This window comes from Fistularia commersonii, chromosome 9 (genome assembly GCF_037954325.1).
Source record: "Fistularia commersonii isolate RoL2024-O1a breed Wild chromosome 9, RoL_Fcom_v1.0, whole genome shotgun sequence".
In the NCBI taxonomy this organism is placed as follows: domain Eukaryota; kingdom Metazoa; phylum Chordata; class Actinopteri; order Syngnathiformes; family Fistulariidae; genus Fistularia; species Fistularia commersonii.
Window position 1 is genome coordinate 3,137,034 of NC_141292.1, and position 16,387 is coordinate 3,153,420.

General features: G+C 38.4%; 1 protein-coding gene and 1 long non-coding RNA gene across 2 annotated transcripts; one reads left to right on the forward strand and one right to left on the reverse strand.

Annotated features, from left to right (window-relative positions):
- Positions 1 to 4,184: 4,184 nt before the first annotated feature.
- Positions 4,185 to 11,718, forward strand: LOC147230964 (Golgi phosphoprotein 3-like). The gene is made up of 5 exons (XM_086151889.1): positions 4,185 to 4,579; positions 5,064 to 5,195; positions 6,709 to 6,823; positions 8,756 to 8,916; positions 9,428 to 11,718. Exons 1-5 carry the CDS (start codon positions 4,370 to 4,372, stop codon positions 9,689 to 9,691), a joined length of 882 nt encoding a protein of 293 aa, XP_086008015.1. The 5' UTR covers positions 4,185 to 4,369; the 3' UTR covers positions 9,692 to 11,718.
- LOC147230965 (uncharacterized) lies at positions 11,433 to 13,611 on the reverse strand. The gene is made up of 2 exons (XR_015106565.1): positions 13,465 to 13,611; positions 11,433 to 13,363 (listed from the first exon to the last, which is right to left on the reverse strand). It is a non-coding gene; the product is annotated as an uncharacterized LOC147230965 (long non-coding RNA).
- Between the last annotated feature and the right edge of the window lie 2,776 nt (positions 13,612 to 16,387).

Genomic DNA, 16,387 nt, shown 5'->3' on the forward strand with positions numbered 1-16,387 from the left:
GTCTGGGGGGATCATCTCTCCAAGGAATTCTTGGACCAACTTTCAGGGCCCTGTCGGCTCAGTACAGAGGCTAATGTTTGCTATTTAGAGCTCACTTGTGATGCGCTTTTACTGTCATAGCGCAATTCATCTCTAAAAAAGAAAACATGGGAGAGTAAGACGCTCTTTGCATAATGTTTGGAACCCAAAAGTGTCTTTTTTAATACAGTTATTTCTTCGACTACAACCTGTGATACAATTACCCACGAACCCAGACAGTAACGACGCGATAAAAGTTTATTGGCATACCTAAGATGAGCACCCAAAGTTCCATGTCATAAATCCAACAGTTATTTGGGTTGCATTTAACTTTAAAGACCGACTGCTTTTTCTGGTCTCGGGAAATAGGTTTATCTTTTATTTTGTACAAGAAAAAAAAGGTTGCTGAACCGCATATATGCATCCTGCCTATTTCAGTTTATTTATTCTATTCATGTCATTGCTAATGTCACTCAATTTATATTGTCGTTCAGTTCTGGTTGTCTATTTTTCACCCTTACTCTTCCATTCTGTTGTCCATTCTTATCCGTGATGTTGTTGCTGTTGTTGTTCTCCCTGCTATCTTCTGTCTTCTAACTGTCTATTTATATTTATATTCATATCTTTTTTTGACATTATAACTGTTACGCTTCTGTGACAAAGGAATCATCTTATCTTAAATGCATACGTATATGGGACTGAACTTCCTAGTGGTTAATGGGATCAGGTTGGGATGATTGTCATTTGTGTAGGCCAGGGTAACTATATAGCTGTGCTGTTATTGTAATAACAGTCTATAGGTTATCATTATAATCCAACTTGCCTGTTATTTCGTCTATTCTTCAACTGATGACTAACCAAAGTGTTTGCTGTGTCAAGAGTCAACATGGTTTTAACGTGAGAGACATACTTTCAATTGTGAAGTTCCACATATGGGTCGAGTGCTTTAGTTTGTCATTAGAAAACATAATTACAATGTGCACGTTTAATGAAATTGCCATTTCAGTCCATAATGCTCGGGGTTTGGGTAAAGCATCGGTCTATCCCTGCTTTTTATCTTCTTTTTTGGACACATTTTAAAAGATGATCTCCCTAAAGTAGTCAATCAAATCTTAGGAATAAAAATATTTAAATTTAATTCATTGTATTTATTTATTTACATTACTTTATTTGGTTATATAGTTATTATTTTAATAATAACTAAAAACAACCGCACAGAGGAAGAGTTGACCCCAGAGGCCTTGAGTTTTTGTAAACAAATGTCAGGACCTGCTGAAAGAGAATTGAGGAAGGAATCAAAAATTCAATTGCTGTGGACATTTTTATTGTGAATGAAATGTTTAAATGTTATATTTTGGTTTTCAGCTGTTTAACATATTATTAACCTTATGAACATTTCTGTCACAAAGAACCTCAAAACCAGCTTTAATAAACACAGTAATATCCTTCCAAAAACAGTCCTGGTTTGTGTTAATACGCGAATAAAATGAGCCACAATGACTATGAAAGCAATGGGGAGGGTATTTGTTGTTTCTCATAAAGATGATGTTAAATAAGTGATGTAATGCCCATTTCATCTGATTTTTTTTTTTTCTAATGTAGAAATTGCTATTGTATTGACCTTATAATCAGTCTGAGTGAAAGCAAAAATTAAAGCAAACTGCCTCAGTCTCCTCCAGTTTATTGTCTCCAACCGGAAATTAATAGCTTGTAAAATCTACTTAATTGCGCAAAAAAAGGGCAAAGTCACATTATAAGTGCACTGACTAGACTAGTCAGACATAACTAAAATACCCTTCCACTATTCCATTCAATTGATTGATTCAGTAACAGTAGTATAAACTTTACGGATATGTACTTGAACACCTGACATTTCAATAGCTGGGGGGAAAAGCGCACACATATTGCAATAAATTTCCACTGTAGATCTTCGTCTTTTTGTAAGTGCTCACAGCTGGTGGAATGTGAGACCATACAAGGGAAGCTGCGTCTCCCCAGACGCGACCTTTCAGTCTTCACTGACAGATGGCATGCAGGCTCGCTCCTCACAGCAGCAGCATGTTCAATGGATTCAAATGCTTCAATCAAAAAAAAAACATGATTAACAAACATCGTATTTTAATGTATAACTATCATCCATCCACATTTATAATGCATATACCCCACATTGGGAAACCCACGGGGCTATAGACTGTGCACATAAAAATAAAAATGAATCATTCCTTCCTTGCAGAGGACGTGTTTGTTAATTCATTTTGTGAACTATCAAATTCATGTGTATTTCTACACATCTTCAGATGGAGCCATGGACGATGTGCACGTTTAGAGGAGTCTAAACTGTGTCCATCGACGAATATTTCAGGATGTGTTGATGGAAAAATAAGAAAAAATAATATGAAAAAAAAGATTTAAAAAATAACAAACGTATTATGTTTGAGGCATTTGGTATGGGCTTTACATATTACCTTTGCTCATTTATGTTCAGTATGTATGGCAATGTTCAGAATATGTGCTTGTTTGAATATCAAGCAATGGTCATATGTTTTTAATAATATATATTTTTGACTATTTATTTATTTATTTGATTTATTTTCAAAATAAATACATTGATTAATTAATTCATTAATTAATTAAAATAATAAATACATTTTAAATTAGGGAAACTGAATATATTTGTTTGGTCATATGTTTTAATAATATTTTTTTTCTATTTATTTATTTGTATAATTAAAAAAAAAAAAGAGGAAACAGAATATATTTGTTGTCTTTGGTGGCAGAGTAGCAATCTATTAAATTTAATCAGTCTTCTTCCAAAGTTCTGGTCACTGTTTTTCATTTTTGTTGTAAATGAAACTAGTAATTTGATTAATTTGATGGTTTAAAGGCTTCCATTTTTTTGTGATGAATCCAATTGATAAATTCTGAAATTATTTTATATTTCCTTGCTATGATATTAAAAGTCCACATGCTGAGAGACAATAACATTTCCTGATTGTCCACTCCTGCTGTTCCTTCACGGCCACTTTGGTCCTTTATTATTACAAAATATTTGGCCAGATGAAAAGAGGAGATGGAAGGGGACAGAGGTCAAGTACAGGACTTTATTTGCCATGTAATTTTCACCAGAGGACACCTGCCGACTAAGAGTCGGGTCTCCCTATGCCAACTATATTCAGAATCAGGAAAGGAAATATGTCAAGAAAGTGTGGAGTAGGAACAATTTTCCACTGTGGCTGAGTGTCTTACAAGCAAATCTTTTTTGGAAATGAATGACTAAATAAACTGAGGAGGATATTTTACTGCCTGCATTCGACAGGCTCGGGAGAGGAGGCTTGGTTTCCTTCACAGTTGCTGCCACCTTGTGCCAAAACCTTAAATTACATATTTTCCTCTCCAACACTTGCTATGTCAAAATGCAGGTAGTAAAACGAGCGTACACAAAAATCATGAAAATATTCAGAAAAAGTTTATTCAAGTTTTGAAGTGAAATCATTTTACTGTTTTTTTTTTAACAAATATGATTTAATCTTACATGCACCACTTCTGCAAAAAAAAAAAAAAAAATGTATGTGCTTTTCTCTCACACGAGAATGATAAAGGATTCAAGACTTTTATTGTCATGACACAGAGTGCAACAAAATTTACAACTAACAGCTCTCAGGTACAGTGGCAACAAAATAAACAAAAAAACAACTTAAAAAAGCAGGACAACAATACAACGATAGCGGCATCTCTGGGTTAGAGATATAAGACAGAAAATATAGAAGACCAACAATATAATAAATAGAAATAACAACTAAGATAATAGATTTGCTAAATATGTAGAAAGAAATGGAGTAAAAAAAAAAAAAGTGAAAAGTGGACAAAATTGCACTGTAGGGTTAGATTATGTGTTTCTGGTGTATGTGACATTCAGACGTTCAGGGTTGTGACAAATTTAATGCGATGGGTTAAATAAAAAGATTTTTCAATCTGTTTTTTTTTCTTATATAGTATATTTACAAACAAAAAAAATCATTATTTCGTAATGTTGTGATAACATCACTGTTTGACGTTACACCGTCGCTGTTTGAGAAGTTCTGTTTTTTCCGACGACCCATGAACGCACCAAGAGTGATGCGTTCAGGTTCCCCTTTCAACGTCACTCGCCGCTCCACCATGTTGGATCAGGAAGTGGGCTGAGTCGAAGCAGGAATCTCAATTCGTAGCTTAACATTAACGGTTGTCTTTATTCGCCCGGTCAGCCATTTTAACATTTTCACCCCTGACACTCGGGTTTCATGCCGGGTGTCTTTCTAAACCGCCGAGAAAGACGCTTTCCCCCCGAGTCCGTCGTTCGCCCGCACTAGATATGACTTCTCTGGCGCAGAGAACGTCGGGCCTCGTCCAGCGGAGGACCGAGGCCATCCGCAGCGCCGCCGCCGACCGGGAGAAGGAGTCCGACGGCGAGGAGGACGAGGCTCGCCGCGGGGAGGAGGAGGAGGACGACAAGGGGGACTCGAAAGAAACAAGACTCACTCTAATGGAGGAAGTGTTACTTCTGGGTCTCAAGGACCGAGAGGTGGGTTAAGGGTTTTTTTTTAGTTTTAAACCCTCCGCGGGGGGGTTAGCGGCTTCTTTTCAGGCTCACCGGAGAGGAACGGAGATCAGTCCGCGGAAAGTCAACAAACCTCGCTGGGGTTTAATTTCACCTGGTTCTGCTAGCTAGCAGCTAGCAGTGTTATTTTGTCAGTGTGTGAGTTTTTTTTTTGTTGTTTTTTTTTCTTTAACACGTCACGTTGGTTGTGTTTTTGAACGACTTGGATCCCTGCGTGGTCTTTGCCCCCCCTTCCCTTCTCCTCCACCCCCACGAAGCAGTTTCCCTGACAAGTTGCCACGAACAACGCTTTTCCTCTTCGGCCCGAGGAAGGTGTTAAGAGCGCTGAAGGCAACCAACACGTCAGCGTGGCTCGTCTAACCTGCAGATTTCTCTCTCTCTCTCTCCTCCTCCCCTCTCTCTCTCTCTCTCTCTCTCTCTCTCTCTCTCTCTCTCTCTCTCTCTCAAGGGTTACACGTCTTTCTGGAACGACTGCATATCCTCCGGCCTCCGAGGGTGCATGCTGGTGGAGCTGGCCCTCAGAGGGAGGTTACAGCTGGAGGCCTGCGGCGTGAGGAGGAAAAGCCTGCGCTCTAGGAAGGTGAGATGATGGTTGAATCTCTGGAGGGAGCTCGTCTTCCTGCAGACTCACTGTAAGATCCACAGGTCTGTCTCAGAAAATTAGAATATTGTGATAAAATTCTTTATCTTCTGTAATGCAATTATAAAAGCAAAAATGTCATACATTCTGGATTCATTACAAATCATCTGAAATATTGCATGCCTTTTGTTATTTTAATGGTGCTGATTATGGCTTACATCTTAAGAAAACTCCTATCTCAAAATCCTATCTCAAAATATTAGAATATCATGAAAAAGTTTTTTTTTTTTTTATTGCATTACAAAAGATAAAGAACTTTATCACAATATTCTAATTTTCTGAGATGCTCCTGTACGCTCACTTTTTGTTTTGGCAAGGGCTGGGTGACTCAGTGATAAGTAGAAGACCAGCTGGTAACTACAGATGATTGTGTGTAGTCACAAGTCATAAAGATGTGGCTTAAGGTTATTAAAAAGGCACATTTTTGTGCTTATACAGTCCAATTTTCTGCTCATGCTCCTCAACCGCTGGCCTGCAAGCTGCTGCAGGTCCATGCATAAAAAGTATACTAATGATACTCTTTAAAGTTTGTAACAGCCTTTCTAGACACTCATGGTAAACAATAAAAAAGAGACAAAGAAAGACAATATAAAAAGACTCGGTGCAATTAGAGGGAGTTTGTTAAGTTGAAATTTATGAGATAAGATATACCTCATTGATTTGAGGTTGGGGTTGAAAATGGGAAGAGAGTCAGTATTGGTGATGTCGGCTGGGAGTGAATTCCAAAGTGGCCGGAAGCTCTGCTCCCTTTGGCGCTGATCGGTGTGAGGATGTCCGATGTGATTCTCTTACGATTGCATCCGCCAACGCCTCTTAATATACGTCATAACGCCTGTTGCAGTAAACATTACCCTGAATGAAAATTAGAACGGTAGCTCAGAGCGCTCTGATTCAGCGTTCCGGTGAGTTGGATCCTTTTACACACTTTATATTTGTTTTTCTACCGGCCATGTCATTTCCTTATGTGCTGTTTGTCCGGCACACCTTGAAAGACAGTAAAAAACCTGGTCTGACATGACACTGCCTGAAGCATGAAAATCATATGGCTATGAGAAGAATTTATGAAACAACCTTTTTAAAATGAACTGAAAATCTGCAGCTGAAAAAAAGATGGGAAGTAAGAGTGTGAAAAAACATAAAAGTTTCTTATCACTGAACTCCTCAAGTGAAAAGTCAAATGACTGATGGCGTTTCAGAAAGTCGTCAAACTGTCAGAATTGCTGTCTAACATATTTCAATTAATGCAGAATCCGACTGCACCTTGTGATAAGAGACTTGGCTTTCTTTCTGTGTTCTTAACATTGAAGTTTCAGTGAGAAATAAATACTCAAATTTAAAATTATTTCACTCCCCTGCAAGAAGATATAAGTTAGTGGTTCCTGCTCCGCACGGATGTGAGCGGAGCAGATGGGACCCGTCACGCCGGTCTTATTGTTTCCTTTTGTTTGCTAAGGTGATCTGCAAGTCCGATGCTCCGACAGGCGACGTGCTGCTGGATGAGGCTTTGCGGCACATAAAGGAAACCCAGCCTCCAGAAACGGTTCAGTGCTGGATAGAGCTGCTGAGCGGTGAGCTGAACCGAAAACCGGTTTTACTTGCATGTCATCTGTCCATCGGTATCTCGTCACGGTCCTTGTTTTGCATCTGTTTTGTTTTTTCGTAACATGACTTACTCATATAACAATAAAAATAAAAAATAACTGCCCAGTGATTTAGTGTCAAATAATAAATTGAACAAGCTTGCGCTTATTACCCTGGCCAGAAAGCAGTACAGTTTATCCCATTTAATGAATATTCTTTAACTTTTGAATTGCTAAGATAATGTTTCTTTTCTAACTCCTTACTCTTCTCTTAAATTTCCTGCTACAAGGCACGGACAAATTCCTGTGGACATTGTACATTTGGCCACTAAAGAGACTTTGATTCAGAGTACATTTCTCATACATATATTCATCTGTTGCTAATTTCTTTTTAGGTCATTTCTTGCTAATTCTTGGATTTCAAGGAATTCTTCCCTGCAGACTTTATAGTTCCTAATTTATTCATGACATAGCCATGAATTTATAAACATAATATTCCTAAAGCTATGTGCAAATTAACTCAACTTAAAACAATGACATTTATCAGAGGATGGTAAATTATTTATACTCTTTGGTCATTTTACCAACTTTTCATTTTTTTATGTATTCCTTTGTGACACTTGTGGAGAAAATAAACCACATGCAATTATTTATCAAATATTATCGTAAAGTGTCTACTTTAGAAGTCTCAGCCATATATAACAAAAGACAAATCACTGTTCCGTAATTATAGCAAAAATGAGCAAAACGTTTTCCCACTGCATAAACAGTGACTCAATCTTTAAAGCATAGTTACATTATATTTAGTCACTAAGGGTGGCTACAGGGTTGTCAGTGATTGAGTCATTGCAATCACTTATTTGTGTTGTGTTTTTCTTCCTTGGTGGGGCTTCTTCAAGTCTTCTTCCCATCACTTTCTTGTTCAGTTGTCTTTTAAATTGAAATTTATATTTGTTCCCCACAACACTGTCTTTGTTGCCATCATGCATTCATCTGCTTAGGCAGGCACAAACTCCATGGAAGTCAGAGAGTGATGTCACACAGATGACCATGATGGGGAAAACAGTCTTGTACTAATTCTTATATGACATCGTTTCCTTCTGCAATTTTTTTCTTGTCTAACGTCACTGTAATTGTAACTGGGTGTCATGCGCGTGCGCACACACACACACACACACACACACACACACACACACACACACACACACACACACACACTAACTCACTCATAGTCCTTGGCCGTGGTTTGACTTACATAAGGTGGTAAACAATGACTGAGAAAAGATACAAGTAGAAGGTGCTGCAAGTGTAAAATCTGTGTGATTCCGCTTGTCAAGGGCAGATAAGGAAGCATTTTTCAAAATGTTTTCAATTGTCAGGTTTGTGGGTGATTTCAGCAGTTGACATTTGTTGAGGTCAGCCGCAATTACTTATGGAGCAGAGTATTGTAATATAAGCCAATTCAAATACGTATGCTAATGGATGACATTTGAAATGACCCACCATGGCATGACACCACGTGTCAAACTCAAAGATCGCGAGCCAGGTGTGGCCCGCCACGTCATTGTATCTGGCCAGCAAGAACATCTTAAAAGGTCCGATTGTCTTAAAATAAGTCACATAAGGCATGCACTGACTGAAAAACTCATGCCGATCATGTTTCCCCCGAAAAGTTGATGCAGATGGAAGGCCGTTTCAAGAAAGTTGAGAATGCATATGTAAAATTTGGGATTTGAATGGGTTATTTAACATTAAGGAGTAGTCATATTTATTTTGCATTACATTTGATTACATTTATACTGTTACCGTAACATGTGGCCCCTTGAGGGCGACCATTATGCCGACGTGGCTCTCGGTGAAAATGAGTTTGACACCCAATGTGCATTAACATGTACTTATGTTGACCTTTTGTACCTTCAGGAGAGACCTGGAATCCCATGAAGCTGCACTATCAGCTCAGGAATGTTCGAGAACGTTTGGCAAAAAATCTGGTGGAGAAAGGCGTCCTCACTACAGAGAAGCAAAATTTCCTGCTTTTTGACATGACTACGCATCCGCTCACCAACAGTACAATCAAACAGGTACATTCAATGGTTGTGGTTCTTGTTATTTTATAAACGTGCCCGGGAAATGTTGGCCAAACACAGTCACGAAACCGGTTTGTCCTCAAGACCATAATTCATGTTCAAAAAACTATTTGTCCTCTGGAGGCAATTGCAAAAATAATAGGTTTGGCCAGTGAACATTTCCTCCACACCTTCATACTCTCCTCATATGTTTACCTCAATTGACTTATTTCCAAAAAAAAAAAATCCATTCTAGTAGTTTCTGTATTTTTTATTTTCACCGTAAAGTCCCTTCATTTCAAAAACAAAGGTGATTTCAGCAATTTGAGTTTTATTTTTTTTGTTAGCACTATCAAAAAAGGGAAAAATGTTTTGTCCTAGCAAGAATTACAAAGTCATCATTTCAATACGGAAAGAAATAAGCCACAATATCAAGTATTGATAATATATTTTACAAAGTTTAATTCTATCGCCCGGTTGCAGAATCTGAGCTGTGAAAAGTATGTATTGCTATCATTGCTTCCAGCGCCTTGTCAAGAAGGTCCAGGACTCTGTTTTGGAGAAGTGGGTCAATGACCCTCAGCGTATGGACAAGCGAGTTCTGGCCCTCATCCTCTTGGCCCACTCGTCCGACGTCCTTGAGAATGCCTTCGCACCGCTTCAAGATGACCAGTACGACCTGGGCATGAAGAGAGTCAACACTCTGCTGGACCTGGAGCCGGAGAAGGAGAGCGCCAAGCCCAATGCGAACGAACTCATGTGGGCTGTGGTGGCTGCATTTACTAAATGAAAACAGTTGACCCCCTTGGACTGGAAGATCTGGCTATGGTCTGTGTTATTTAATAAGTTGAAGGACTTCACTTTGAGACAATCTATTTTGGTTGGGGAGCCTGTTGGTACATCTATTCTGGATGACATTTTGGCCGCAGTCCGTATTAATGCAGTGCAATCTAATCGGTGGTGGGCTTCAACCAGTAACATTTGCCCGGCGGGAACGTTCTCTTACCGATGAACATCCCGCCACTTTCACAAAGAGAGTTAGAGTTTCAACCCCTTGCGAGGCTGGATGTACCTCAACATCGACTCTTCCGGTGGTTAGCTGAGCTAGGGTTGATAACGTGGTAGAAGAAAGCAGACGGCGGCGGTGGTTTTGGTAAATATGAAGATTTTGACTGGGGCCGAGTTTCCCTTTCACCCGAAGGAAACCCCATCTCGTCGCGGCTACAAGATGTGGCCAGAATAAATCCTGTTCTACGATCACACGGCCGACTATGCTCTTTGCTCTACGCAGGTGTCCCTTTTCCGCCTGTTCGTTCCCACTTTTGCGGGGAGTTCGTTCACACACACGATCACTGAATAGACTGAACGTCTTTAAGTGTCTTCTTTTTTTTCCTTCCCTGACTTTGAGGAGGAAAATGAGGACTGAAAAAGATTGCTTTTTATTTAGTTGCTGTATCACCCAGAATGAGACGGATAAATTGGCCCTGACGATTTCTAAATGAAGAATTACATAATTACTTGTTTTATTGATTTATGCAATGGTTTCTTTTTCGTTCAGAGAATGTGACTAGTCTTCCATTTCTGTTTGTTGCTAATAGATGCTTGGGAATAGTTTTGCCATATATCCACTGTTTTGCACAGTCAATAACCCTGTAGACTGGATGTTAATTTAGGGGGTTCAGTAATCAAACTTTGAAGAGTATTAAGAGTTGAAACTGTCATAGAAATCTCACATTTTTATCTACAGTTTATTATATTTTATTAAATACTTAAAAAGCATTCCATTTGGCATATTCTGCACAAGTTGAGAATCGAGACGTGTCGTGGACCTGGATCTGTTCACATGCTTCCACAATATTCGACGTGCGGCCGTTTTTAGTTGTTCCTTTTCAACAAGGCAGGTAAAAGTTTGGCAAATGGACCCGGGTCGCTTTTTTTTTTTTTTTTTTAAAGGGGCCGTTTACCCAGTTAATTCAGTGGCTAACGTTTCCTTTCATAAGACAAGTAGTAAGTTGTTTTGTCCTGAGAGTCCCAACTTCTATCTTCAGACGGTGAACGGGAAATGACGACACATGGGCGGCCGCGCACGTTAACATTTTAATTTTTGAGTTTCTGCTGAAGAGATAATCCTTTAAGAAATACTCTGCGATTTATTCTCCCAAATATAAATGGAAAAAAATAGAGATTTTTTTTTTTTTTTTTTTTTGATGAGCTTTTTCTGCAATTTGTTTTTATCACAAGATAATGTTTTGCTTTGTGCAATTTGACATGTTGTTGTCAGGGACTTCTGCCCCGTAGCCCCCAATGTGGGCAATTCCTTGAGTGGAGGGGAAAAAAAAGGCAGGCCAAACCTCGGCCCCCCGGGAGGGAAAGTGTTCAGCAACATGCGAATCCACTGGAACAAATCATCTCTCGCCTCCTGGAAAGTGTGAGAAAAGTTCTGTTTCGCTGCAAAACGGCTGTACGCGTTATTGTGCTCTGCCTGATGTGATCTATGTATCGAGTCGCACATTGTTTATTGGCATACTTAATGTTCTGTTGTTTTTCTACCTACAGAAATAGGAAAGGTATGAAGAGTTGACATCAGTTTACAGCAAGAAGACCATGCATGCTAATGGTGGAGGGCCAGGGTACTTGTAGATTTTTGCTACAGAAAAAAGGCTTATATGTAATTACTAGTCCCATTATGTGTACGACCTTATTGAATTAAATGAAAGGGATCTTCTCAACTATCCTGTCCTCTATAATTCTGTATGCTTTTGTATTACCACAGAAAATAAAATAAGGATTCTTTAAGTGCCTGAATTTAGCACTGTTGATGGAATCATTTGTATCATTCATTCAGCATTCATTCGTTATCTGTAACGCTGATAAATCCTTATTTGTCGAGAGGCACGGGTTTCACCCCGCACCGGTCGCCAGTCAATCACGGTGGCGTGAGTAGATACATAAAACCATCACTCTAATTCACACGTCTTTGCAGTTTAGGGTCTTCAGTGAACCATGTGCATGTTCTTGGACTCTTGGAGGAACTGGCTGGAGAACCATGCAGACATGGGGAAAACATGGAGACGCCCCTTAGGAAGGTCCCTGTCGAAATCGACCTTCCCGCTGCAAGCCACTGACCGCTGTGCCATCTTTATTTCTTAATAATGAACTCCTTTTACACAGTTTGTCTCGTGTCAAAGTCAAGCCTAATTATATTTGTTTCTATGACACCTGTTTTGTAAAGTTGTAAACTAGATGTTTAAGAATGCCAGACAAATAATGTCTTTGGGGGGCTGTAAAAAATTTAATGTAGCCTTTGAGTTGAAAGTAGGACAAATGATTAAGCAAAGCAAGTAATAAGCATCTTGCACCATTTTTAACTTTTACAATTCTTAATATCTGGTATTTTCAGAGCCTCTTAATTCCTTGAATTAAGGTTTGTGTATCTCATTTAAAAGAAACCACCCTTTGTTTTCTGACTTGCTTTAAATGTGTCATGATATGATCATATTATTATGTTAGCACTCATGGATAAAATGTATTTACCTTATGTTTATCACATGTTTAGCACCTTATCCTTTTTGAAATGTATTGGCATTGGTTGGCACTACTAGTAAGTTTCAGCCCTTTGTTAGCTTATTTTAGCAGGTACAATGTGTCGGTCATAAGCCCAAGGGATAACAAGTAAGTTATTTCTGCTTTTGCAAAATTGGTAGAAATATATATATTAACTGCTGTAGGGGGCTGTAGTTGCACATGGATTTCATTTATTCTCTCTTCACAGGATTCATTTTTATTTTTTTTCAGTTACAAAACAAGGTATTGGGGAAATCAATAACATTGAAAAAAAAATCAAACAATCATTGAAACATTTATCCCCAAAATATCCTATTATGGATCTTGTATATAAATGCGTCATTTTACAATTGAAATTTTTAAAATCAACTGAAATACATTTTTGAGGGGCCAGACAGAAATTCTGTCACGTTTCTTCTTTGCAGAGTTTAAAATTTTCTGCAAAACATACCTTTATCAATATGCTCATGAAAGTGAACACCCTCTCAAAACACCCATGTTTTGGCTGTGAAAGGACAACATTATCCCCACTGTCCTGTCGTCACAAAAACAAAAAAGGCCAAGGTGTTCCTCTATGTCCCATTCACCTCCTGGCTGTAAATCCAGTTGATTTCTGTGTTTGTGGATTTCCAGTCCGATAAAGACGAATATCATCCTCGGGGTGTTTTCGCCGATGTCAGCCATTCCAGAACTGCCTCTATTGAAGAATCCTCAAGTGAGACTCCTCTTCTTAAGCCAACTTTCCCATCTTCCAGTGCTCCCATTTGGCATCATGTCTTGAATTTGGTGACACTTCTGTAGTTCTGGAGCAGTATTTTCAGCAGGCTGTATCTCCAGTACAGCTGGTCTCCAACATGGCGCAGCTCGTGTGCGCAGAGATCAACAGTAGCCGGCATATCTGAGGTCAAAGGACGAAACAAGGTGAGTATCTATGGTGTAATACTCTTGTGACATTTCAATCGACCTAAATATCTATTTCAAAACTTTGTAGATACTCACCTTGTCTGCTCATATTTATTCCTCTCTGTTCGGTCAAGTCGAGAACTCTCAAGTGTGAGACACAACTCCCGTGTGTTGTTGTAGCTTCTCAAGAAGGAACAGGTTTGATCTAATGATAGCTGTGCAAGCTTACATACTGCTGGTGACGCAACGGAATCCCCCTCAGCAGAGGCCAAGTACCTCCCACAATTCTGTCACATGCCTTCTTCTTTCATACGTTGCATGAAATACTTGTACGCCTAAAAGAAAACATCCCATGACACATTTATCTGTGTAGTTTTCTTGAATGGAAATAACATTGTTCCCTGATAAGGGCTTATGGAAGGGTTGTATCATGTAGGGAAAATACATAGTTGCAAACAAATTAGAACAAATAGACGGCTGGTGCGTTTATTAGACGTTCTAGAAAATACATATGAGTTTCAATCACTGCTCAAATGCTGTACCGCCATTTGTACACAAACCACACGTCAATCGGACGTCTGCGATGAAAACATTACCAGCAGAATTTCCTTTTGGTTGTTTGTCACGAGTCACGTCAGGAAGCCGAACAGGCCTTTCTGGTTGTTTGAAGCTCTTCCCGTCCCAATGACCGTTCTGTCAATGGTTTCTGGTCTCGTCATGGTCCAAAAACAAACGGCAGCCCAAACGGCAACTCCCGATTCTCCGCTGTTGTGAATCGGAGACGGAACGTGGGTGACATTTGTATTTGCGTGCAGGAGTGACAGGACTAGCATTTAATACAACAAATCATGTACTAGTCATGATGATTTAACAAATACAGTTTTGTTCAGAAGTCAATAGTGTACATTCTGTAAGACAAACAAATCAGTCAATGTGACTGTTTCATAGTTAAACACGTCTCTCTTCCCTTTTCAGTGTTGGGATCACATTGTGAGATAAAATATTCAATGTTTTATAGAAGCCTTATGAAAACCCAATGAATGAAATATCAAACAAAACCACTTGCATAATCCTATCATAAATGCGTTGCTGTTTTCAGTTTGACGTACGAGTGCAGTTCACGGGAGCAGCAGCGGCTGATTTTGTGTCCTAACAGGCTGATAATGATAAGATGTTTTAACACCCCGGTTGTTATCCCAGCCATTTTTTTTTTTTCATGGAAAACGTTCATAGAATAACAACATGTACAGAACGGCATTGATGTAATTGGTGAAAACTGTATTTATCGCACCTCATTTGAACTGACCTTGTGACCATCAGGGGCGGAAGGAAAGCTGGAGAGAAGAGTGATAATCGGGGCACTTGTTTGAGAAAAAAAATTAAATTGAATAACGACAAGTGAAACATTTTACGATGAAATTAGAAATCGATAGATTAAAAAGAGGAATAAGAAGGTCAAATCAAAAATAAAGACTTTATTGATCGCACAATAGGGAAATTCAATTGTCATAGCAGGAATGCAAATTGTGCAAATATTAGTAATAGAAAAAAATATGGGCAACAATATAAACAACAGAAAACATAAAATATGAGAGAAACAAAAGAAGTGCCCTGTGATTGGAGGTAGTGCAAAATAGGGATGGAGGTTGTCCAAGAAAAAAAAGTGTTTTTTAAGGTGATGGCTCACTCTGATACATGATCTAAATATAGAGACGTATACATATAGTATACATATATATCTTTATATAGAGATATAAATGTATGTGTGTCTTTTAAACACAAAAACATCTTGCGTCTAACTTTTAAGAGGTAGGTATGCTGATAAAGCAATATTTCAAAAATTAACAAATAGTCATTTTAACACAATACTCTCAACGTACAGCCGCTACTGGCTAACATGTTTGCATTTTCTGTAAATGTTCATTTCCTCTCGGTCCCGGTGGCTTATGGTAAACAGGAACTGTAAGAGACAAGAAACGTCCACTATTACATCAGACAAGTTAAAGCTCGCCCTTCTTTTATTTAGCTTCGGGGAAGAGGAATGCACAACCTCCCATCACTCTGCTGAAACCTGATCTGAATCACTTCCTGTCAGCAGCAATTTTATATTTAATAAAGGAAAACAAAAGATTTTTAAATTTTGTTCCACATAATAATGAAGCTGAGGAAAACCAATTTGATAAAGAAAAAGAGAGAGAAAAAAAACATGTCCAGTACAAACTGGTTTATCAAGTGGAGCCTGATAATGAAGTCATCAATGATAACGTGGCTGTAAAAGAGTCACGGTGAGCTTTCCTTCGTTGTTGTACCTTGAGAGTGTTTTCCATAACAAACACTTATCAGCATTAATACACAGCAATATCTCATGTGATGTTTGGATCTCAACCTTTTTCCTGCTGTTGCTAAGAAAGTACTGCCACTGTTTGTGTGTGTGTGTGCCAGCACGAGAACTTTGGAGTCCTTTGGAGGAAATCTATGATAAAACAACTTTAACGAATGTCAACATACAGGACTGTTTCAGAAAATTAGAATATTGTGATAAAGTTCTTTATCTTCTGTAATGTAATTACAAAAACAAAAAATGTCGTACATTCTGGATTCATCACAAATCAACTGCAATATTTCAAGTCTTATATTATTTTAATATGGCTGATTATGGCTTTCATCTTAAGAAAACTCAAAAATCCTATCTCAAAATATTAGAATATCATGAAAAAGTATTTTTTGTTTTTTTAATTGCATTACAAAAGATAAAGACCTTTATCATAATATATTAATTATCTGAGACAGTCCTGTATGACAGTGATGATCATTCAGAATAAAATATTTACTTTTTGTCATGTCTGCTTTTAGTTGAGAAAGGGAGATTAAAACTCAAACTATTAGTTTCTGAAAATATTTGCAAAATGTTTCACTTCATTGTGCTTATCACCAGATGGCAGACGTGTGCTGATTACAAACCAGACCCTCTTCAACACAAATAAAATAACAAAGTTTGTTGTATTTTTCACGCTTCTTA

Excerpts from the sequence above, each read along its gene's own strand:
- LOC147230964 (XM_086151889.1), top strand. The coding sequence starts at position 4,370 with ATGACTTCTCTGGCGCAGAGAACGTCGGGCCTCGTCCAGCGGAGGACC. Across the intron at positions 4,580-5,063 it reads TGGGTCTCAAGGACCGAGAG|GGTTACACGTCTTTCTGGAA; the intron begins GTGGGTTAAGGG and ends CTCTCTCTCAAG. Across the intron at positions 6,824-8,755 it reads CTGGATAGAGCTGCTGAGCG|GAGAGACCTGGAATCCCATG; the intron begins GTGAGCTGAACC and ends TTGTACCTTCAG.